Here is a 24,371-nt window from a genome sequence, read left to right as displayed (position 1 = left end):
GTTTTGGATTTAACTCATGCCTTTTCTATTTCTAGTACAAAAGCTTTTCCTGTCCCGAAGGAACTTCATTCTTAATTTGTATCTGAGGCAGTGGAGGGTTATCTGACTTGTTCAAGATCACAAGAAGGATAATTTTATCACCAGGTACCTAATTTAAAGCAGCATAAAAGGGCCTATGTCAAGCTTTTTTAATAAAGAAAAGTAGGCATCTACTTTTTTTCATAAAATGCTAGTGTAAATGGCTAAAAGCACACCTTAATTTGTGGTACAATTGCTTACATCGGCAATAGACTGTGTAAATGAACATGTCAAAAACAACAATAGGAAAAGAAACAACCTCTGCAGATTAAAAGCACAAGTCTTAGAGCACAGACAGCAAGTGGAGAGAATCAAGGAACTGTAAACAGAAGCTACATGGTATAGGCAAAGACTTATTATGGAGATCAGTGACCTGACATGACTGTGTTCAGTGTATGCCTGCATCGGGTGACCTGAAAATCTCTACATTCAGTGGTATGTCTAGTAATAATTGAAAGTTTTGCTGGAACTAGAGCACAATGCATGATGAATAGGGCATGCAATGAGAGAAGTCAACATCCCCTTAGATTAGGTGGAGGAAGCCCATTGAGTCAGAAGGTACTGTTATGCCTTGGTAAGCAAAAGGTACTATTCCATTCTTAGTTCAGCTCCTTGTTTCTCAGGCTGGCAACTAAATCCAGATTATATTATAAATGACAAACCACCATCTGGTGTTCAGTCAAAGAACAGCTCTAGCTCTACTTTCAACGTTTAGGGCCTAGGCCAAAAGGGCACTTTAGACGTTTGTTCTTTTTTATTGTGCCCCTCCATGTGTTTTCATCCTGAAAAGGTCCCACACATAATTGCACCTACTCTGAGGCTGGCATAAACTTATATATACCACCTGAAAGTATGCATATATATATATATATATACCACCTGAAAGTATGCATTCTGTATTAATTATATGTAGCTTCATGTATGTGTAACCAGGACAGTTTTATCAGTGATTTATGAGCAATAAATATATATGAAATTGCTATAATAAATCATAAATCACTGATAAAACTGTCCTGGTTACACATACATGAAGCTACATATATATAATACAGAATGCATACTTTCAGGTGGTATATATATATATATATATGCATACTTTCAGGTGGTATATATATATATATATATATATATATATATATATATACATATATATATGTATATATATATATATATATATATATATATACCACCTGAAAGTATGCATTCTGTATTAATTATATGTAGCTTCATGTATGTGTAACCAGGACAGTTTTATCAGTGATTTATGAGCAATAAATATATATGAAATTGCTATACCCTTAAAACTCATTTACCAAAACCAATACCAGCTCGACTCCCACATCTTTAACAGTCCTGTTTCTATAATTCATTAATGTTGAATTGTTTTATTATTTCAATTTGAAAACTAAAGCAAAGTCATCATGTAAAAAGTGCATTGGGACAGTTAGAAATGTATCTCACTTATGTTAACTCAGCAAATACCTTTTTACTTACAATTTGAAGGTCCAAACTATATTTCTACAATAATTCCCACCGTGTCAGCATTTGCAAATAGGCACTTTATGGCAAATTCTATATAGTCCACCTGAAGTTAGGTACCTACATTGGCGTACCCAGCCGATATAGGCACCTAACTTAATTGATTAATAGGCTTAATCAATGCCAATAATTGTTACTTAACACATTGGTAATTCCATGTCAACTGGTCCAATTTCAAGGAGGGTCTCTACTTGGCATCTTCCATGGATACAAAAAAATGGCCCAAATAAAGGGGCCCCTAATGCTGGACCTAGTATAAACCATGCCCCAAAGCTTTGGATATCTTCATTAGAGGTCTGTGAAAAAAAATCATCAATGTCTGAGATGGTCGAGTGGGGAGCTCTGGACCACTTGACGTGGAATGACCCACATCATAATTGGCTTTAATTGTACTTAGTTGAAAGTTAGGCACCTAACGTGAAAACCACAGTTCTACAAAAAGTAGGTGCCTAGTCCAAAGTGTCTGCCTAAAAGTAGGCATGGCTAGGGGGTAGATTATGGGTGTGTTTTCGAGTTAGGTGCTTTTTTGTGAACTAGGTAGAGGTATCTAGGCGAAGAAAACCCTAAGCCCATTTAGGAGGTGCAAAGTGTTATTTTATATAGTACGCTTAACTGTAGAATCACACTTAGGGCTGCTTTTACAAAGCCACGCTAGGGCCTTAACACGCAGAATAGCGCGCGCTAAATTGCCACACGTGCTAGCTGCTACTGCGCGCTAATCCGGTTCGTGCGTTAAAAACGCTAGTGCACCTTTGTAAAAGGAGCCCTTAGAGCTGTACTAGCCAGTGCTGATGTTTTTAGGCATACTATATAGAATCTATTCTAGCCCTTTATGTATATTAACTACATTGCTGCACTTTAAAGGAGAGATACCAATTAAATAAAAAGAACTAAAAATGATATACAGTACAGCAAAATCATCTCTACTACCACATAATAAAACTGGGGTTAATACTAGAGAGAAAACTGCTATATATTTTGCAAGATATAGATTTCATATCTCTCACAAACTGTCAAAATAGAGAAATAATAATAATAAAAAAATTCTCCACCCGATCCCAGCTTTCTCAGTAAGGAGTAACTATTGATTGCTGTGTAAAAACCCCCCCACAAAGCAATAGAACAAAGTGCAGTATGATGTCAGCTACAGATTTAGATTCTCTCATTAATGTGAAGGTCCTTTAAACTATAAACCTGAAACTAGCTGACACTGAGGCTGCATCATTTTTGACCCAGATTAATGGAAAGTGGATTACTCATTGACAAATGGCTGTATATCATTAATTTACTTGGTTTGGTTTGTGGAGACACTTTTTCATGTCTTAATTCTTGTTCTACAAGAAAAAAGAAACCCAGAAAAATCTGTTTTATTACAGAGAGACAAAGAAATAGTGGTACAAATACATAATTTCAAAAAGTATAGTTGTAACTTGACAGAAAAAGAGGAGTCTTCCTTTGCCCAGCACAGCGGGAAGCAAAACAAAAAGAAAGGCAAAGCCGATGTCACTAAAAGTATATTTCTGCCATGTCTCTCCTACTGCTTTTCAAGGTTTTTTTTAAAAAAATTTATCGGTCTAAAAGAAGTTTGAGATCAGAAAATAGTATGAAACTATGTTTAGAGGGTAGAATGTCAATCTCCCACATTAAGATTGGTGCGGCCATGTTGTCGGTAGCAGGATGCTCTCCCAGGAATCTTGTGTTTTTGTACTGCTAGGATGAATTTTAAGAAAATGTTAAAAACCCAATTATTTGTTAATGCTTTCTTGTGTTGAGATTTTATATTTAGAATGGAACTGAAAATGTCTTCTGTGACTGACAATTCAAGTCACTAGTACCTGGCCAAAACCCAAGAAAGTTTGTTTAACATTTTATGCTTGTTATTATGTAAACTGTATAGGTAATATACGATATATCAATTTTTAAATACAGTGTTCCTCCACAAATTCATGGTTCATGAATCGCGGACTCAGTAATTCATGGAATGCTCTGACCACATCTTCCTGTACTAAAGTCAGGCTACACCAATCAGGAGCTGCGCATCAAAGCAGCTCCTGATTGGTGTAGCCTGACTTTAGTAACAGGAAGAGGCGGTCGGAGCATACCAGGTATGATTTAGTGTACCTGCCGGTGCCCCAGCTGCCCTCTCCTGTCTCTTGACAGACGGTTGGAACATACCGTGTATGATTTAGTGTACCTGCTGGTGCCCCAGCTGCCCTCTCCTGTCTCTTGAGATATTCAAAACCGCATTCGCAGTTTTTTGAAATTCACGGATGTTCCTGGAACGGAACCCCCACAGATTTTGAGGGAGTACTGTACATAAATAAATAAATTGTAGACAGGACATCCAACTCAGAATAAGGACGTCCGGGTTGTTATATTTTAGAACAGGATCTGCCAATGTACAGCCTGTACTTGGGAAATGCACTGTACATTCATATGCTAATTTTGTCCACATGTTGGATTGAAAGGTATACTCATGAGTAATTTAGGTACATGCCCAAAATTACACACACAATTTTTAGCGCTTTTTATAGAATTTGGGAGAACATGTATTAGTTACCTGAATTGCCACTGAATAGGTTTGTACCTTCATTTGAAATGACATAGGAAATGTAAATTTATATTTCCTTGTCATTTCATATACCTTTTAACCCAAAATATCAGGAATAAACATTGAAATGACAGGTTTCTTTCCAGTGTTCTTAAACATTAGTGTTTTGCCCAGAGGGTCAATAGCTATGAGGCACTAGTCAGCTTTGAACCTGCAGGTTTTTTCTGCCTATGAGGTTTCTCCCTGAGCAATAACCTATCGTATAAATAAGTTGCGGTGGGTTGGAGTCTCCTCCTCTTCTTAAAGCTAGTTTGCTGAAAGCCCTTTCCCAGAGCAAATGATTTAAAGCAGGGGTGTCAAAGTCCCTCCTCGAGGGCCACAAACCAGTCGGGTTTTCAGGATTTCCCCAATGAATATGCATGAGATCTATTTGTGTGCACTGCTTTCATTGTATGCTAATAGATCTCATGCATATTCATTGAGGAAATCCTGAAAACCTGACTGGATTGCAGCCCTTGATGAGGGGCTTTGACACCCCTGATTTAAAGGATTGCTCATAATCGGCAAAAAGTCTGTATGACAAGTAGTGATCTTCTAATAAGACAATAAAAGGCATCACACCTCATATAATGGCCTCAATAGGATATTATACTTAAATGCTTGTGGAATCTTTGATGCCAAGGTCTGCAAAAGATAATGAGGGTATAACAGTTAAAAGAATGTACACTTCACCTCCCAAGAGGTGTAATCCTTTGTTTTTAATATCTGGTCCTGTAACCATATTATAAAAGTGTACATTAGGAACACCCAATCCCCTCATTTTCCAGTTGCTTTGCAAAACTCCATTCACAATTTGTTTTTCTGTTCTCTCCAACAAAAGGCAGCCAATATTACATTACATTACAATAGTGATTTCTATTCCGCCAATACCTTGCAGTTCTAGGCGGATTACAAAAGAAGATAACTGGACATTTCCAGGAAAATTACAAATTAGGGTGCTGTTTACATGGTTTACAAGAGCGGGGATAGTCATGGAGATGTGTTATGATTTCTTGATAAATGTTTTGAATAACAGGGTTTTCTTTTCTTTTCAAAATGATTTGAAGTCGGTCATTGTTGTCAGCATGTTGGAGAGGAGGTGATCAAGTTTCGCTGCTTGCGTTGTTAGTAGGTTGTCAAATCTTCTTGCGCTGTATACCTTTGATTGGGGGGTGGGTAAATGGGGTCTGAGTTCTCCTTTGTCTGGTTGATTTGTTCCGGTTTAAGCGATTGATTAGATACGTGGGGGCAGTGCCATTCATTACTTTGAATAATAGACAGTAGAATTTGAATAGTATTCGTGCTTGTATAGGTAGCTAGTGTGAGTCTAGGTAAGCGGTGGTGATATGGTCATATTTGCTTAGTGAATAGATTGGTCTGAGGGCTGTGTTTTGTACTGTCTGTAATTGTTTTATCATGTTTGCGGGGCACGTCAGGTACAGGATGTTGCAGTATTCCAAAAGTCCTAGAACTAGGGATTGGACTATGAGCCTATATCGCTCTTTGTCGAAGAATTTTCTTATTTTTCGCAGGTTGCGTATGACTATAAAGGCTTTCTGGATGGTCTTGTTGATTTGAACTTGCATGGTGCAGCATCTATCTATCATCACTCTGCGGAGTTTTAGGGTGGACTGTATTGGGTATTTGGTATCATATCTTTCTAATTCTGTTATGGATGAGGTTTTGTCCTTTTCTAGCAATATAAATTTTGTTTTATCTGAGTTCAGCTTTAATTTGTGGTCTATCATCCATTTTTCAAGTACTTCTAGTGTTTTTTTCAGTTTTTATATTGAGGTGGGAGCTGGTGGGTCGAAGGGGAGGAGAATGGTGATGTCATCTGCGAAGCTGAATGATGTTACGTCTAGATTATCTAGACTGGACCCAAGGGAGGCTATAAAGAGGTTGAAGAGCGTTGGAGATAGTGGTGACCCTTGGGGACCAGGAGTCTGATTTAAGATTGTTTGTCTTTACTCTGTATGATCTTGATTTAAGGAATCCTTGGAACCAGGTATGTACTCTGCCTGAGATCCCTATGGCTTCTAGTATTTGTAGTAATATGGTGTGGTCTACCAGGTCAAATGCTGCAGAAAGATCAAGTTGAATTATCAGCATCCTTCTGCCTTTGCTAAGGTGCTGTCGGGCTGTGTCTAGGAGAGTTCCTAGTAGTGTTTCCATGCTGTGGTTGGTTCTGAACCTAAATTGTGAGGGGTATAGTAGGCTGTGGTCTTCCAGGTAGTTTGTGAGGTATTGTGCAACTAGGCCTTCTATTAGTTTAACGTATATTGGTATTGAGGCGATAAGTCTGTAGTTGGAGGGGAGATCTATTGAGCCTTTTTGGTCTTTCATAATTGGGGTGATTATGATCTTGCCGAGGTCCTGTGGAAATTGACCTTCCGTGAGCGTAGTTTGTACCCATTGCATGAGGCGAGCTCTAAATTTGGGGGAGGCTGTTTTTATCAGATATGTGGGGCAGCTGTTCAGGTCTTATTTAATTTTCTATGATCAGTATGTAAGATCCAAAGAGGAACATGTTCTAAAACATAAAACCAAGTGGGAAACAATGTCATATGAAACAGACCTATTCTACAATTCAAGGATAACGGTAAAGAGCTTCAAATCCACAGCTGCTTAGAAATCTGAAGTAAATAAGTAATATTACATGCATATAATAATCTAGGATTTGAAGGTAATTGAATCCCCAAATACAGAAAAGATTCTGAGGCCCAATGTAAAGGAAAATAGCACCCCCCACCCCGAAGGTATGAAGTAATGGGTCAGTCTCCAATGTTTCAGATTTAGTTATATATGATGGTATTAAACAATACAGCAAAAGGAAGAGCTACTTCATCCCCAGTCAGCTTATAAAATTTTGCTTTATAGTCATCTGGTCCAGGAGTTTTACACAACTTACTTTTACTAATGTCCTATGCTACCTCCTCAGCCTTAATAGGAGCATTCAAAGTACAAGTTTTCTCCCAGAGTTAAGCAAGGCAAATCAAGGCTCTCTAAATATATGGTGGGATCCAATGCATCTGTAGCTGTAGGCCTATAAAGATCTGAACATTTGGTTTTAAAGTAGTTAAAGTTGATTATCAGTGTGAACCATCCGCCCTGCCTCGTTATTAAGAACAAAGACTTTGCAAGGTCTCTTCCATTGTGTCGATAGTCTGGCCAATAACTTCCCAGCCTTATTTCCATATTTATACAATTGATACTGATAATATAAGGCAGATTGTTTTGGCATGTTGATATAACAGCTCATTGAGGGAGGTCTGTTTAGCTAGCAATTGGTTTTTAATGGAAATGTTTGGGGTTGCACCACACTGTTGACACAACCGAAGTAATCTACCTTCTAGGTGAGGTATAGATCGATATTTCCGTTTTCATTTGGTACAACTATATGTAATAATCTCTCCCTATAATAAATCTTGGAGTTGGCTTCTTTCAGTTTTTCTTTCTCTTTCTCCACAGATTTAGTAGCTATTACATTAAATAGTACTCTCTGCTCCCTGCCAGAGAACCACCATGATACTGTTTCCACTTAGCAGAGCTCTGGAGTTTATAAGCTGTGGGGTGTCACTTAGCAGGATTAAGCAGAAGGTATGGAAGAGCTAAGCCTAGCAGCCACTGCTTCATTCTACAGTGCCACATGACTCATGCTGATTTTTTAAGAAATAGGAATATAACTGTAAATGCAATCTGTGTTCTCTGTTTTGATGCTTCTCTGAGGGCTTCTCATTCTGTATCTCTCACAGATATATAATGCAAGAGAAGACAAAGCTGTTTTTGTTCACCACAAAACAGTTTGATAGAACTTATGACCTACCTGGTTTGGTTCGTGGAGGTACTCTTTCCTGTCTTTTGGCTGCTTCCTCTATCAAAATAAAGATTAGGTCAGCTATCTTTCTTTATGTAGGCATAATTAATTTAATATGGTTAGCCTAAGCATTAATGCAAATACAATTTGCATGAATTAAAAGGTTCTAATGAACATTACAAATATTAATTAAAATGAATGAAAGAATCAAACCACTAAGCCCCCTTCTAAACTGGAAAAATTCAAATATCTAGAAATGCAAAGTTTTTTGGTTTACTGTACTTTTTAAGCAGTAAATTACTCATATATTCGCACCTTATATACAGGGCTTGTATTCTTAGATGCTAATTAGTTAGCTGTAAATGTAGGTGTTTATTTTCCAGCTAATTAGGAGTTCTTTGAACGTATAAAAATTATCAGTGTTTATTGGTGTTTTCATGCCACAGGAGTCATCAGTACAGAAAAGACACAAAATCTGAGTGGAGGATTAAAACCGCCCCCCCCCCCCCCAATAAACAAGGGAGAGGTGAGAGTTGCTTAGAAATTCCAGGAACCCCCGCAAATGTTGAAAAACTGCGAATACGTTTTTTAGCGGGGGAGACAGGAGAGGGCAGCCGGAGAGGCAGGAGAGAGCAGCCGGAGCACTGGCGAGTGAAGGAAATCACTCGCGGTATGCTCCGACTGCCTCTTCCTGTACTAAAGTCGGGCCTCACCAATCAGGAGCTGCGTATCAAAGCAGCTCCTGATTGGTGCTATGGGTTTCGGTGCATTTACCATGGCAGCATTGCTAACATGGCTTTGTACAAGTGCTCCCAAATAAATAGCAAGCTTGCCTACGTGCATATTGGCAGTACAATGGCTCTGTCTCTGACTTCTAATATATTACTAAAGAATGAAGTATAGCTATTTGTGATGGCAAATTCATAATTATGACTTCGAATTTTATGTTTTAACCACTAAACACTGATAAAGCACTCTGATGCAAAAAAAAAAAACGATACTCTTTTACTAGACTAACATGCATGCATTAGCGTTTAGCATGCGCTAAATCGATTAGCACACGCTAATTGGTTAGCGCACCTTAGTGAAAAAGGGCCTTAATTTAGCTAAGGGGGTCTTTTACAAAGCTATGCTACAAAGTACCCTGCACTATTTTTAGTGTATGGGTTTCCTGAGCGCAGAGGCCACTTTTTAGAGTGGCTCTACAATGGCCGCAATTTGGCTTTCCCTCTTAATGGCTGCACGCTAATTTTGAAATTAGTGTGTGAGCTCTTATTGCCATCTATTTTCTAGGTGGTACGCGCTCCTGCACTAATTCTATACTAATCAGTCAGCACACCAATAGCCACACGTTATTCGATTAACGCAGGGCATACCTACTCTCCACTCTCAAACATGCCCCCTCAAACTAAAAAAGGAAAAGTATTTTGTAGCACATGTAGCTAACTGGTTGAACTACTCAGAGCCAGAGGTTACACATAGAAATTATTAGAGCTGGTATATCAGGCTATTAGACCTGGTCTAAGTTTGGATTATCAGCAGCCAGAGTACATTTTTTCCAAGGGAACACACTTCAAGAGCACTTTTTGATGAAAACAATGCATGAGATATTGCAATACTCTTAATTCCCATTATTAATCTTAGATTGTAGAAATATTGCACTAGACACAGCAGCATTAACTATACTTACAAAACTGAATAGTTCCGTGACATTAGGTTGGCTTGCACATCACTGAAGTATTTAAATTAGCATCAAAGGTTGTGCAGTGTAATGGAATAATGGCAGCATTTAATATGCCATGAGTTGAGAGGTCACAGACTAGAAATTGAATTGAGGAATTCAATTTGTCACACAGTGAACCAAACTGTTGAATAAACCATTGGACAAGACTATTCGTTAATAGCTTAATACCCTATTGAACTCTTCTGAATACAGAATTCCAGAGTCATCTCAGGCCTGCTGAAACCTGATCTTTTTTGGTAGGTTGTGTTATTTATGGCTTTTTTTTAATGTAACTTGTATAATAACAGAACACAATCACAAAAAAAATATATGAAATGATCTAAAACCTAATATTAACACAGGGTAAAAGCAGTCTCAACAGACCTCAGTTATTGGAAGTAGAAGATTCTGTATGGGAGAACAGAAACAAAGGTTGTCCTACCCTCCCCCCCCTGAAATTTATTAATCATTCAATGTACCTTTTTTTGTTAATTGTAAGTCACAGAAGCAGCCAGAGTGTCAGTGCCAAAGTGCATGCATCTTTTTTGTTACAATTGATTTAGAAATTATTTGCAAAGATTTGCATCTGTTTTGTATAATGTTAATTATGAGGCCCTTTTACGAAGTGTGGTAAGCAAAAATGTGCTATGGCAGCATAAAGTGACATTCCATGGGGCACGCTGAGGCATTCTGTTGTAACCGTGCACATGCAAATAATGTACTAAAATATACTTTTTCAATTTTTCATCGAGGGGGCATGTTTATGCAAATAAGTGCATTGGCATTGTTGTGCACTAATCAATCCAGGCAGATTTAGCACGTGAGTCCCTGCCACTTACAAAATAAGTGGCCATAGGGGCTCATGTGCTAATGTCCACACGTTAATGCGAAAATTACTGTAAGTCATTAATGGAAAAATCAGAAGTTCACCCATTTTACCTCTGTAGTAATAATGGCCTTAGTGTATGGGAAAAACCTGGTCAAGGGGTGTGCTAAGGCCACTTTTCACTGCAGTTTGGAAAAAGGGTTCCTATATGTGTAGGGGAAGAGTAGCCTAGTGACATAGCCAGATGGCTAATTTTGAGTGGACTCACCTCTCTCACCCTTCCTCTTTTCTCCAGCGCCTCTCCGGTAAACCCCCCCCCCCCCCCAATCAAATGCAGTCTCTCTAACAACAGTCACACTGTTTTCCAAATGACAACTGGTGACAGTAACTATGAGCCACCTTTGCTGCCAGCCCTGGACTCCTCTCCTGGTGCTTGCTTCAGGAGTGGGGTCAGGGCAAGCAGTGGCTCTAGACAGCTATTTTCTGCTGTTGAGATAGACATGGAGGAAACCACTGTTTGCCCTGGGGTCGGTAGCATGGAATTTTGCTACTATTTAGATTTCTGTCATAATACTGGAATGGAAAGGAGAGAGATAGAGATGCCAGACCACAGAATGGAAGGGAAGGAGGGGAGAGAGATGTCAGAAAGGAGAGGAGAGGAGATGTTAGACCTCAGAAAGAGGGAGGGAAAGGAGAGAGATAGAGAGATGCCAGACCACAGAATGGAAGGGAAGGAGGGAAGAGAGAGAGATGTCAGAAAGGAGAGGAGAGAGATGTTAGACCTCAGAAAGAGGGAGGGAAGGAGAGAAAGATGCCAGACCATGGGAGAGGAGAGAGATTCTAGGCTAGAAGAGGAGAAAGATGCCAGACCATATTAGGGGGGAAGGGAGAAGACAAAGATGTCTGACCATGGGAGAGGGAGGAGATGGTGCAGAGGGAGGAGATGGTGCACAGCGATGGGTGCGACAGGGAAGAGTTAAGAAGAAATGCTTATTATGGATAGATGGGAGAAGAAAGAGGGAGGAATTGGTACACATGGATAGATGAGAAGGGAAGGCATGGAAAATTAGATTTTGAGAAGAAAGCAGAAAAATGGAAGAAAGTTGAATGTTAAAAGTTAATGCTAAAGACAGATATATTTGATAAATTATATTAAGACAAGTTTGACAATTTTTTTGATTTCAATATAGTTTTTCATGAAAGCATGTTGTGTATTATGTTTTGTTCGATTTTTTTCACGTTTCCTTTATGAATTGTATTTCCTCTGTGTTTTGTTTTTGACAAAGACGGATGTATGGCAGAAAGTGAAGGAGAGAAAAATAGCAAATAGATAAGGTGGTCCTGGATACACAGTTAAGAGCATAGACAGAAGGACATGCAGCCAGAGACTGGGAAAGATGGTTTGAAAACCAAAATCACCAGGCAACATTGTAGGGGAAATGATTTTATTTTCAATTTAGTGATTGAATTGTGTCAGCTTTGAGAAATTACATCTGCTGTCTATATTTTGCACTGTTCAGGAAGAAATACATTCATTTCTATTTCTCTGGGGGTTATACTCCATGCAGAGTCTTGCATTTTAGGATTTTGTTTGTATATATTAGTACGTTTAGTTTGTGGTCCTGTATTTGCATAGGGGTTATCTGTGTTCTGCATGTGTGACCAGGGCCAGGTGTTTTGATAGGAATGAATGTTGAGAAACATATAATATGCTTTGCATAGTTTCATTTTGTGGTTAACCATTATGTATTGTTAATAAGATTATATTGTGTGTGTATATATGAAAAATGAATGGGAAAAATGGTATTACAATTAGTACTATTATGGGGTGGGGTCTGGGGCGGAGCTTGCAGGTCTCCCCAAACAAAAATAGGGGCTTTAGGCAACTGATCCAACTGGAGTCTTAGGCCTCCTTCCCAGTGCATTCTGGGATGCACTGGGAGTGGCTGAGACTTAGATTGGTCAGATCTCTAAGGCCACTCCCAGTTTAGGGAGTGAAGAACTTACTATTTTGTTTTTAATTGTACACTTTTTTGAATTGTGCTGCAACTAAGGCGGTATATCAAGTTTTAATAAACGATAAACAATAAATAATTTAGGCCCCCCGTTGAAAGTATGTCTGTCATTCCCCTAAAAATTGTTTGTCTCCCCCATTTTTTTTTTATTGTTCATCGCTTTGTAATCTATGAAAAAAGCGATTTTATCAAATCCCAAATAAACTTGAAACTTATCAAGCAGCGGGACAGTGTTTTAGTGCTGGATGGCGAGGTAAATGCCCCAACGTTCACAGGAATAAGTGGTGGAGCATTTACCTTGAGGGCCAGCACTAAAACGTTCTACTGCTATTTGATAAAAGGGGGCCTTATTGCTTTCTTTCTGGTATAAAAACAAACTAATAGCATATGGCTTAGTGCTTTTCTCAGTGTGAAGCCAAACTAAACAGCATAAACAGATAATGTCCATTTCCAAGCAACAAAACAAAGCCAGCAAATAAAGAACACAATTACAGTGTTCAGAATATCACATGCAAATAACTTAAATTTCCTCCTTCCTCCTTTTTACCAAGCCGTGGTAAAGGTTTCTACCATGACCCGGAGTGCTAAATGTTCCAATGCTTCTTTGATGCTGCTCTACCGCTGTTTTATAAAAGGGGATGGATCACTAAATTGAAAAAATCATTTTTCCTATCTTTGTTGTCTGGTGATTTTATTTTTCTAATCATCTTTTTCCAGTCTCTGTACTTTCTCTGTTTCCAGGGCCTTCTTATTCATCTTATTTTATTTTTCTTTCCAGCTTATGATTTATCTTTAATCTTATCTATTGTTTTGCCTTTTGTCTTTGTTTTGTTCTATTTCTATCATTTAAATTTCTCCAGAATTCTACTGTTCAACGGCTCCCCCTTCTGCTTCTATTCCTTTCTCTCCTCTCTTCTACCTTCCAAAGTATTTAGATCAATGCTGTCTTGTTAAAATGTTTATTTTATTTTTATTTTTCCTCTAACTCTACTTTTCACTTCTCTATTACCCTCCAGGTACTTTAGTTAGATTGTGAGCCTTCGGGACAGTAAGGGAATTTTTCAAGTACCTTTCTTATTTCTAATCTTAATGTATATTTTCTGTAAACCGCTTAGAACCTAACGGATGTAGCGGTATATAAGAAATAAATTACATTACATTACATTACATTTGCTGTCTTTCACTCCATCCTCACTTTCTGCCCTACATCCATCTTTGGCATTAACTTTTAACATTCAACTTTCTCCCATTTATCTGCTAAATCTAAACTAAACTAGACTAAAGCTTAACTTTGTATACTGAGTCATTATTCTGAAAAGGCTCGACTCGATTAACAGCAATTAAATAAACAGGGAATGATTTACAAATGAAAAATAGAAAATAATAGCAAAATTTCAAAATAATTAATTTTCAAAATGTTTGTCAAACAGAGTAGTTTTTAAAGATTTATGGAAAAATTGAAAGGAACTGGAACTCCTTAAAAAAAAGGGGAGATCATTCCAGAGTTGAGAGAATTTAAAGACCAAAGACTGACTGAAGATCTTGACTCCTTTAACCCCTTTTTTAGAAGGAAGGGAGAGTTTAAATTGTTGGATACCTCTTGCAAAGGAGAATCGATAAACGTTCCAAAATAAAGGAATAAGAGGATTAAAGATACCATGTAGAATTTTAAAAGAAATACAAGTGCATTTAAATTTAATACTTTTCCCATGTCTTCCCTTCCAATCTATCCATGTGCAGCATCTCCTCCCTCACTCTGCCCTTCCCTTTCACTCCCCTTCCCATCCATATGTGCTATCTCCTCTCCCTTATATCCATCTAGCCATAAACAGCATTTCTTCCATATCTCTTCCTTTCCCCGCCCATATCTGTGCACTATCTCCTCCTTCTCTCACCAACTTCTCCCTCCATCCCTATGCACCATCTTTTCCCTCTCTCTCCTATGTTCTGACATCTGTCTTCCCTTTTGCCCCTCCTATGGTCTGTCATCTTTCTCCTCTCCTTTCCACAGTATGGCATCTTTCTCCCCTCCTTCCCTTTCCCATCCTCTAGGCTGGAATTTTTCTCTTCTCCTTTCCTTACCTAGTCTGGCATCTCTCTTGCTCCCTTCCTTAGTCTGGCATCTTTTTCCTTCCCTTCCCTGATCTAGAACATTTCTCCTTCCCTTTCCTGGTCTGATATTTCTCCCCTTTCCATCCCTAATAGGGCATCTCTCCCCTTTCCTTCCCCTACATTCCCCAATATCTCTCACCATCCTTTCCCTCCCCCATTCCCTCTCCCCTGGTTTAGAATTTCATTCTTCTTACTCCTGGCCATTCCTAGATCTACCTTAAAAATCCTGGTGGTCTAGTAGCCTCTGTCAGGGCCCGAAAGATCCCCACTCTTTCCTGTGCTCTGCTGACACTTGACCCTGAACTAACACATTTTGAAAATGGCTGCTGATACTTCTTGCGGCAGCCTCAAGATATTCAAGTTTTGCAAGGCTGATGCATGAAGTCTCGGCAGCCATTTTGAAAATGGTGGGACGAGTGGTGGCAGCAGGAAAGAAAGAGTAAGGATTTTTCCTGCTCTAAAGAGGCCACTAGACCACCAGAATTTTTAAGGTAGGTCTTGGGAGTATAGCCTGTTTCCTCATTACTTGGGGTTACCAAGGTATCAGTTCCCATTCCCGCGGCAATATTGTCTACCAGTAATGTGTAATATCAGATAATTTCCTGACTTGGTCCCCATTACCACAGTAATTACTGTGCATGGAAGGGCTAAAGTTAGGGCCCAAAGTGGTGAACTGGATTAGAAACTGGCTGTTGGACAGATGCCAGAGGGTGGTGGTTAATGGAAGTCGCTCGGAGGAAGGAAAGGTGAGTAGTGGAGTCCCTCAGGGTTCGGTGCTGGGGCCGATCCTGTTCAATATGTTTGTGAGTGACATTGTTGAAGGGTTAGAAGGAAAAGTGTGCCTTTTTGCAGATGATACCAAGATTTGTAACAGAGTAGACACCGAAGAGGGAGTGGAAAATATGAAAAAGGATCTGCAAAAGTTAGAGGAATGGTCTAATGCCTGGCAACTAAAATTCAATGCAAAGAAATGCAGAGTAATGCATTTGGGGATTAATCAGAAGGAATGGTATATGCTGGGAGGTGAGAAGCCGATATACACAGATGGGGAGAAGGACCTTGGGGTGATAGTGTCCAAAGATCTAAAGATGAAAAAACAGTGTGACAAGGTAGTAGCTGCTGCCAGAAGGATGCTGGGCTGTATAAAGAGAGGTGTAGCCAGTAAAAGGAAGAAGGTGTTGATGCCCCTGTACAGGTCATTGGTGAGACCCCACTTGGAGTATTGTGTTCAGTTTTGGAGACCGTATCTGGCGAAGGATGTAAGAAGACTTGAAGCGGTCCAGAGGAGGGTGATGAAAATGATAGGAGGCTTGCGCCAGAAGACGTATGAGGAGAGACTGGAAGCCCTGAATATGTATACCCTAGAGGAAAAGAGGGACAGGGGGGATATGATTCAGACGTTCAAATACTTGAAGGGTATTAACATAAAACAAAATATTTTCCAGAGAAAGGAAATTGGTAAAACCAGAGGTTGAGGGATGGTAGATTCAAGAGCAATGTTAGGAAATTCTACTTTATGGAGAGGGTGGTGGATGCCTGGAATGCGCTCCCAAGAGAGGTGGTGGAGAGGAAAACGGTGACTGAGTTCAAAGAAGTGTGGGATGAATACAGAGGATCTAGAATCAGAAAATAATATTAAATATTGAACTATGGCTAGTACTGGGCAGACTATATGTGTCTGTATATGGCCGTTTGGGGGAGGATGGGCTGGAGAGGGCTTCAATGGCTGGGATGATGTAGATGGGCTGGAGTAGGTTTTGACGGCGATTTCGGCAGTTGGAACCCAAGCACAGTACCGGGTAGAGCTTTGGATTCTTGCCCAGAAATAGCTAAGAAGAAAAAATTAAAAAAATTTAAATTGAATCAGGTTGGGCAGACTGGATAGACCATTCGGGTCTTTATCTGCCGTCATCTACTATGTATCATTGCAGTAATAGTTATTGTGCTACTCTCTATTCTCTAGGACAAACCACATTCCCCATGAGCTTCTCCTTGCCAGCATGGGGGCACTTCCAGATTTGTGGGTGACTGCAGCCCCTCCCCCTTTCTGGCCCACTCAGGATGCTGGCCTGGAACTCTTTCAGCCAGTTCCCTGGGTATGTTTTTTTACTTCCTTTCATTAGGTTTCATAGAATCTTTATATAACATTTGAATTGTTTTATCCCACTTACTACATTTTATTCCTAGTTGTTCCATGGGTTTTTTAAAATGCACATTTTATGCACAGTTGCTAATGAAAGTAAACAAAACTTAACTTATTTAATACATACAGTACCTGGTTTGATGACTTGTACTTCTTTTTCATGTCTTAAGGTTTCTTGCTCTACAGAAAAGAAATATATTAAGTCAATAATGCAAATACAGAAGAGTTAGGAGCCTGATGTAGTAAGGTGTTTTTCTCATATTTACCTTCTTTCAATAATGGCCACCTAAATTTATACACAGTTTGTGTGCTTAAATTTATAGAATATTATCATTCACCTGAGTAAGTAATGTAATGTAATTTATTTCTTATATACCGCTATATCCTTTAGGTTCTAAGCGGTTTGAAGAAAATATACATTAAGATTATAAATGAGAAGTAAGAAGGTACTTAAAAAATTCCCTTACTGTCCCAAAGGCTCACAATCTAACTAAAGTACCTGGAAATTAATAAAGAAGAGAAAATAAAGATGGTTGAAAAAAGAAAAATTCTATGTGAACTTATAGGATGGAAATTAAACTGACAGTGAAGAACTGTATGAAAAATACATATGGAATGCAGTTAGAGAGGGTAGGTTACAATCTATTTATGGTATTTGTTTAATTGGAAGGTGTTAAGGTGGGTAATTTGGGGGAAGGTTATCTGAAGGTAGGTGAATCTTCTGGAGGTAAAAGAGGAGGGGTTAAAATATTTGAATGAATTTTTTGAAAAGCAGGGTTTTGATTTCTTTTCTGAATGTTTTGAGGTTGTCTGATATTGTCATAAGATTGGAGATGGAATGGTTGATTTTTGCTGCTTGTGTTGCCAGAAGGTTGTCAAACATTTTCTTGCGTTGTGTGCCTTTGAGTGGGGGGAAGGCGAAAGGGTTCGAGGTTCTTCTGTGTCTTGAGGTGGAGATTTGGTTTAAGCGGTTATTTAGATAGGAGGGCAGTAAATGGCAGTAACATGCTATAATTATGCACTTAACTTACAGAATACTGTCACTTATGTGTGCACGTGCTGCATTTACGTACATCCTTTTACACCTGCCATAGACCTGGCATAAATGTTTACACCTACATTTAGGGTTGCTGATGCTGATTTAAACTAGTATTATATAAGAACACTTATGCTCAGATTCTATATATGGTGATCAAATTTGGATGCCCTGATTTTGAGTACAGATCTCATATCCGTGTGCAAACTAATGAGTCAGAAAGTCAGTAACAATCAATTATTGATGTTAATGTGCATTAACTTGGATATGTCCATGGCAGTTTGCAAACCTGGTGGGGTGGGAACCTGAGGCGGAGCACTCCCCTTCTCTGGCTGGAGCACTCCCCTCCTTCAGGAAATAGGAAGGTGTGTGGATCGGTCATGAGTTTGCAGGCTGCCTGTGTGTGGCTGTCCTACCCCGGAGCAAGAATTGACAACAGAGGGTTGGAGCCGGCAGAACTGACAGCTGTGAGCAGGCGGACCACAGACCTGCCACTACTCCAGCACCCCCTAAGCTCCATGCACCGGGGGGTGGACCACCCTCCATCCCATCATTGGTACATCACTGGTACATGGATCTTCCTGCACACTATTCTATAACACAGTGCACCTAAATTGTCTAGTGTGCAACTGAAAAGTGGGTGTGCAATATGGGAGGGGTGTGGGTGGGGCAAGAGCATAAGAACGTAAGAATTGCCATCTCCGGATCAGACCCTGGGTCCATCAAGTCCGGTGATCCGCACACATGGAGGCCCCGCCAGGTGTGCCCTGGCATGGATTAAGTCCCCATGTCACTGTATGCTTCTCAAGGAAGATGTGCACCTAACATACTCTTACCCGTGTCACTCTATGCCACTCCTAAGGAGATGTGCATCTAGTTTACCCTTAAACCCTAGAACGGTGGATTTTGCAATTACTTCCTCTGGGAGAGCATTCCAGGTGTCCACCACTCCCTGCGTGAAACAGAACTTCCTGATATTCATCCTGGACCTGTCCCCCCTCAGCTTCAGTCTGTGACCTCTTGTCCATGTCACATTGGGACATTGTAAATAGCTGCTTTCCCTGCTCTAGTATGTCGAATCCTTTCAGTATTTTGAAAGTCTCGATCAGGTCCCCTTGCAGTCTCCTCTTCTCAAGGGAGAACAATTCCAGTCTCCTAAGTCATTCCTCGTAGTACAGGTTCTCCTTCCAAGTTTCAAGTTTATTAGGTTTTTTATATACCGCTTATCAAGGTTGTCTAAGCGGTTTTACAATCAGGTACTCGAGTATTTTTCCCTCTCTGTCCCGGTGGGCTCACAATCTATCTAACGTTCCTGGGGCTATGGAGGACTGAGTGACTTGCCCAGGGTCACAAGGAGCAGCACGGGGTTTGAGCCCACAACCCCAGGGTGCTGAGGCTGTAGCTCCAACCACTGCGCCACATACTCCTCCTTACCATTCACTAGCTTCGTTGCTCGTCTCTGCACCCTCTCTAGTAGTTTTATATCCTTCTTTAGGTATGGGGACCAATGCTGGACGCAGTATTCCAGGTGCGGTCTGACCATTGCTCTATAAAGCGGCATTATAACCCTCTCCGATCTATTCGTGATTCCCTTCTTTATCATACCTAACATTCTATTTGCTTTCTTCACTGCCACCACACATTGCGCCGATGGCTTCAGGGTCCTATCTATCAGTACACCCAGGTCCTTTTCCTGTTCGGTCTTTTCCAGAGTTACACCTGACATACTATACTTGTGATCTTTATTTTATCTGCCCAGATGCATCACTTTGCATTTTTCCACATTAAACTTCATCTGCCATTTGTCTGCCCACTTCTCCAATTGATTTAAGTCGCTCTGGAGTTCTTCGCTTCCTTCTGCAATCTGATTGCCCGGCATAGCTTTGTCGTCTGCGAACTTGATGATTTCACTGGATATTCCTTCTTCTAGGTCATTTATGAAAATATTAGATAAGATGGGTCCAAGCACCGAGCCCTGGGGTACACCGCTAGTCATTTTTTCCCATTCTGAGAACTTCCCATTTATGCCCACTCTCTGTTTCCTGTTCTCCAGCCATTTGCCTATCTATCTTAGTACATCTCCCCCTATTCCATGGCCTTGTCATTTCCTGAGAAGTCTTACATGTGGAGCCTTGTCGAACGCTTTCTGAAAGTCCAAGTATACAATATCCACCGGTCCTCCACTATCAATTTGTCTGTTCACTGTCTCAAAAAATTGGAGTAGGTTCGTCAAACATGATTTCCCTTTCCTGAACCCATGCTGACTGGTTCTCATCAGGTCATGTGTGTCTAGGTGCCGGACTATGCTATCTTTGATCAGTGCCTCAACCATCTTTCCAGAGACAGACGTGAAACTCACAGGTCTGTAGTTGCCTGGCACTCCTCTCGATCCTTTCTTAAATATCGGCGTAACATTCACTATCTTCCAGTCGTCAGGTATCTGTCCTGTTTTGATTGATAGGTTGGCAAGTTTTTGCAATAGTTCTCCGATTTCAAATTTCAGTTCTTTTAGGACTCTTCGATGAATTCCGTCCGGTCCAGGAGATTTATCACTTTTAAGTTTGCCTATCTGGTGGTAAATCTGGTCCAAGTCCACTTCTACTGTGGTGAGGCCGTCCTCTGCGACTTCCTTGAACACTTTCACTGCTTCCGGTATTGTTGCGGTGTCTTCCTTTGTAAAGACAGACGCAAAGAAGGAATTCAGTCTGTCCGCAATTTGTTTGTCATTCTTGACACACCCTTTTCCTCCCAGGTCGTCCAGCGGTCCCACCGCCTCCCGTGCAGGTTTTTTCCCTTTTACGTATCTAAAAAAGGGCTTAAAATTTTTGGCCTCTTGCACTATTTTCTCCTCGTAGACCTTTTTGGCAACCCTCACCACCTTGTGACATTTTTTTTGATCTTCTCTATGTTTGTTTCAAGTTACAGATGTTTTCGTGCGTTTCCACATCTTAAATGAGTCCTTCTTTTCATTTATGGCTTCCTTCACCTCTTTGGTAAGCCAAGCCGGTTTGCTTTTGCCTTTGGTTTTCTTGATTTTGGACATCTGCGGAATGTAGAGGCTTTCTGCTTCCGTGATAGTGCTTCCACCATTGTGACTTTGTCCAATTTTTTCTTGATCCGCCTTTTTACCATGGCTATCATGCTGTTGTATCTTCAATTTTTAAAGTTTAAAGTCGTGGTTGAGGTTTTGATACCTTTCCCTTTTCGGGCATCAAGTTTGAAGTTGATCATGTTGTGATCGCTCATCCCCAGCGGGACTGTAACTTGTATTTCCTTTGCTGGACCCGTAATGCCAGTTATGATCAAGTCCAAAGTGGCATTTCCTCTCGTCGGCTCTCCTACCATCTGTTCCAGGAAGCAGTCCCCTAGCACTTCCAGGAATTTTGCCTCTGTGCCACAGTTAGAGGTTCCCAGGTCCTAGTCTATTCCCAGGAAATTGAAATCCCCCAAGATTATGACATTACCTGTCTTACATTTTTGTTTAATTTCTTCTATCATTTCTGAGTCAGTCTCCTCCCTCTGTCCCGGCGGTCGGTAGTAAAGGCCAATCTTTATGTCAGCATCATTGTGTCTGGGAATCCTGATCCAGAGGGATTCCAGCTTCTCCTTCTCTTCCATCATAGCATCTCTCACAGAATCTAATCCTTCCCGAACATATAGGGCAAATCCTCCACCTTTCTGCCCCACTCTATCTTTTCTGTACAGTTTGTATCCCTGCAGTACTGTGTCCCAGTTGTTTTCATTGTTCCACCATGTTTCTGTTATGCCAATGATTTCCAGTTTGTCTTTTTCGCTATTGCTTCTAACTCTCCCATTTTTGTTCCTTAAACTTCTAGCATTGGTATGCATACATTTGAGTTCTCCTTGTGTTACCTTCTTGGACTTTCCAGGCCTAGCAGTGTCTACTGTTTCTTCCACGGTATCCTTCTCTGCTGCTGTGTTGTCTCCCTCATTTGTTCAATGGTTGACCCCTCCCGTGTCTGAATCGTTTCCTGTACTTCCTTCTACGGGGCATCCTGTCGCCTGGGCCCTCAACTGGTGGTCAACTGTTGGCTTTCCCCTAACCTTCAGTTTAAAGCCTTCTCTATGGCGCTTTTCATGTTGCCTGCCAATACTCTCGCTCCTTCCTTGTTGAGGTACAGTCCGTCTTTTCTGTAGTACTTGCTTTTTCCCCAGAATGCCGTCCAGTTGCGCACAAAATCAAAGCCTTCCTCTTCGCATCATTGTTTCATTCAGGCGTTGATTGCTTTCAGCTCCCCCTGTCTCTTTGCATCCGCTCTTGGTACCGGAAGAACCTTCACCTCCCTGATCTTCAATTTTCTTCCTAGTGAGCGGAGCTGTTCCTTCAACTCTTCCCTGTCATACTTCCGTCTGATCACATCGTTAGTTCCCACGTGGATAAGCACAGCAGTGTCCTCTCCCCCAGTGCTGTCTATGATCCTGGAGATCCTGTTGGCCACATCCTTCACTCTTGCTCCAGGCAGGCAGGTGATGATTCTATCCTCTCTCCCTCCTGCGGTGTGGCTGTCCACATGACATACGATGGAGTCTCCCACGATGATCCCCATCTTCTTTATTCGCGGGTTCCTTGGGGGTCGTAGGTTGACATCCATGGTATAGGACCAATCTTCCTCCTGTGGTACTCGTGAGGCTGTTTTCTGTTCTTCAGGTGGGGGGACGTCCCCCTGCAATCTCCCTCTTACTTCCGGTGTGCGATTGCCCCTTATCTCTGCTTCCATTCCTCTAGAAATCACAAGGGTGTCCTCTCTTCCCTCATCCAGACCTTTTTCCTGGGTTATTCAGGTACAGTTCTCCACATGCTGTTGGTGAGCTTCCTCGATGTATCTTTCTAGCTTCTGAACCTCTTCGTTTGGGCTGTACTCCACTAGAAGCTTCTCCTGTTTGCGGATTTCTTCTTCAAAGGTGAGGAGTTCCTTCAGTCCCAGTACTGTCTCCTCTAGCAGCTGGACCTTCCTTTTCAAGCTCTCCAGCTCCATGCAACGATTGCAAATGTATACCTGAGTCCCCAAAGGGAGGTAGTCATACATGCTGCAGCCGGTGCAGAAGACTGGGAAGCTCATCTTCTGGCTTCCTTGGGCGTCCATCTCTTGCTCCCTTTCTGAGTTGCCTGAGCGAGTCAGTTGTGAACTTCTGTCTCTGTCAGCCGGACGTTTTCTGGCTTTCTAGTATTTGTCTTCCCGTATGTTGCGAGTCTGCTAGTGCTACTGTGTTGGTGCTAGTGAGTGCTTGTTTCTCCTCTATGTGTGTGAGGCCGTGCCCTGTTGCATAGCTAGCTAAAGACTAGGGTTTGTGACCTTCCTGATTGATGTGGGTTTGTTGGTGTTACTGTTTGTTCTGAGTCTGCTGGTGTTACTTGAGTTACTGAGTCAACTGATGCTACTGTATGTTCTGAAGTCTGCTTGTGTTACTATGTTAGTGCTAGAGAGTGCTTGCTTTCCCTCTAGGTGTGTGTGTGTGAGGAAGTGTGCCCTGCTTCCTAGCTAGCTAAAGACTGGGGCTTGTAGCTGCCTACCTGTTCAGCGTGAGTTTGTTGGTATTGCTCTGCTGGGTGACCTAGGTTCCTGGTTCCTTCTAAGGCTCCTTCGCAAAGGCACTCTCGCTAAGGCGAGCGCTTTTGCCGCTCGCCTTCGCCGCGCGCCGAATGGCTGCGCGCCTTTGGCTCCTTTCCTTTTAAGGGGGAGCTCGGCCTCAATGTGCTGGTGACGTCGGAGGGGTGGGCAGAGCTATCTCTCACCTCTGCCCCTCTCTATCTCGTGCCTGCCTTGCTTTCGCCTGGCAATCTAAATATTTAGGGGCATTGTTATAGAATAGTGCCATGAGTCAAGTGCCAACCCAGTTAATACAAGAAAAAAGGGGAAATACATTCTTTCAAAAATTGGGAGCACAAAGTTTAAATGTCCAAACAATAGATATATGTGAAATTCCCCTATATTTGCATTGTCACTGCAAATGCGTACAACCTTGTTTTGCATTTTTGATAAACAGATGCCTTTTGATGACCACATAGAATTATGAGAGACCTGCTACCATTCTTTTTGACACCCATTTTCATTTATCAGTGAGATTCCCTGACCCAGGGGTGAAATGTGATTCATCACGTCGGAACCTTCAAATAGATAAAGTGCTCTACTTTCTTTTTAACTAATGTGAAGATTAGCAGTATTTCATCAACTAAAGATCGTCTAATATTAAGATAAATCTGAAGAAGTTCGACCACATCACCACCGCATACCAAGACACACACTAGCTACCGATACAAGCAAGAATACTTTTAAAATTCTACTGCTTACTCTTCAAAACCCTACATGGCAATGGACCATCCTACCTGAACACTCGCCTAACTCGGAACAACTCTTCCAGACCAAGGAGAACTCAGACACCCTTGACCCACCCCCAATCAAAGGCATTCAGCATAAAAAAATACAAGACAGACTACTCGCCAAGCAAGCAGCGAAACTAGACAGCCACATC

The 24,371-nt window shown here is 41.0% G+C and overlaps 1 protein-coding gene across 46 annotated transcripts in view; it reads right to left on the bottom strand.

The window, feature by feature from the left end:
- Positions 1-24,371, bottom strand: part of TRDN (triadin) — a 597,259-nt gene that overhangs the window by 76,833 nt on the left and 496,055 nt on the right. For 41 of the 46 annotated variants that reach the window (XM_033935829.1, XM_033935830.1, XM_033935836.1 and 38 more), the window contains 3 exons: positions 16,976-17,023; positions 8,034-8,081; positions 2,907-2,951 (listed from right to left, as the gene is read on the bottom strand). In XM_033935829.1, coding sequence (XP_033791720.1) covers positions 2,907-2,951; positions 8,034-8,081; positions 16,976-17,023 — 141 coding nt within the window. The remainder of the gene's footprint in view (positions 1-2,906; positions 2,952-8,033; positions 8,082-16,975; positions 17,024-24,371) is intronic. The other 5 variants (XM_033935846.1, XM_033935851.1, XM_033935816.1 and 2 more) reach the window with 2 other exon arrangements.

This window comes from Geotrypetes seraphini, chromosome 3, assembly GCF_902459505.1.
Source record: "Geotrypetes seraphini chromosome 3, aGeoSer1.1, whole genome shotgun sequence".
Lineage (NCBI taxonomy): Eukaryota > Metazoa > Chordata > Amphibia > Gymnophiona > Dermophiidae > Geotrypetes > Geotrypetes seraphini.
This window is presented reverse-complemented; position numbering and strand designations above follow the sequence as displayed.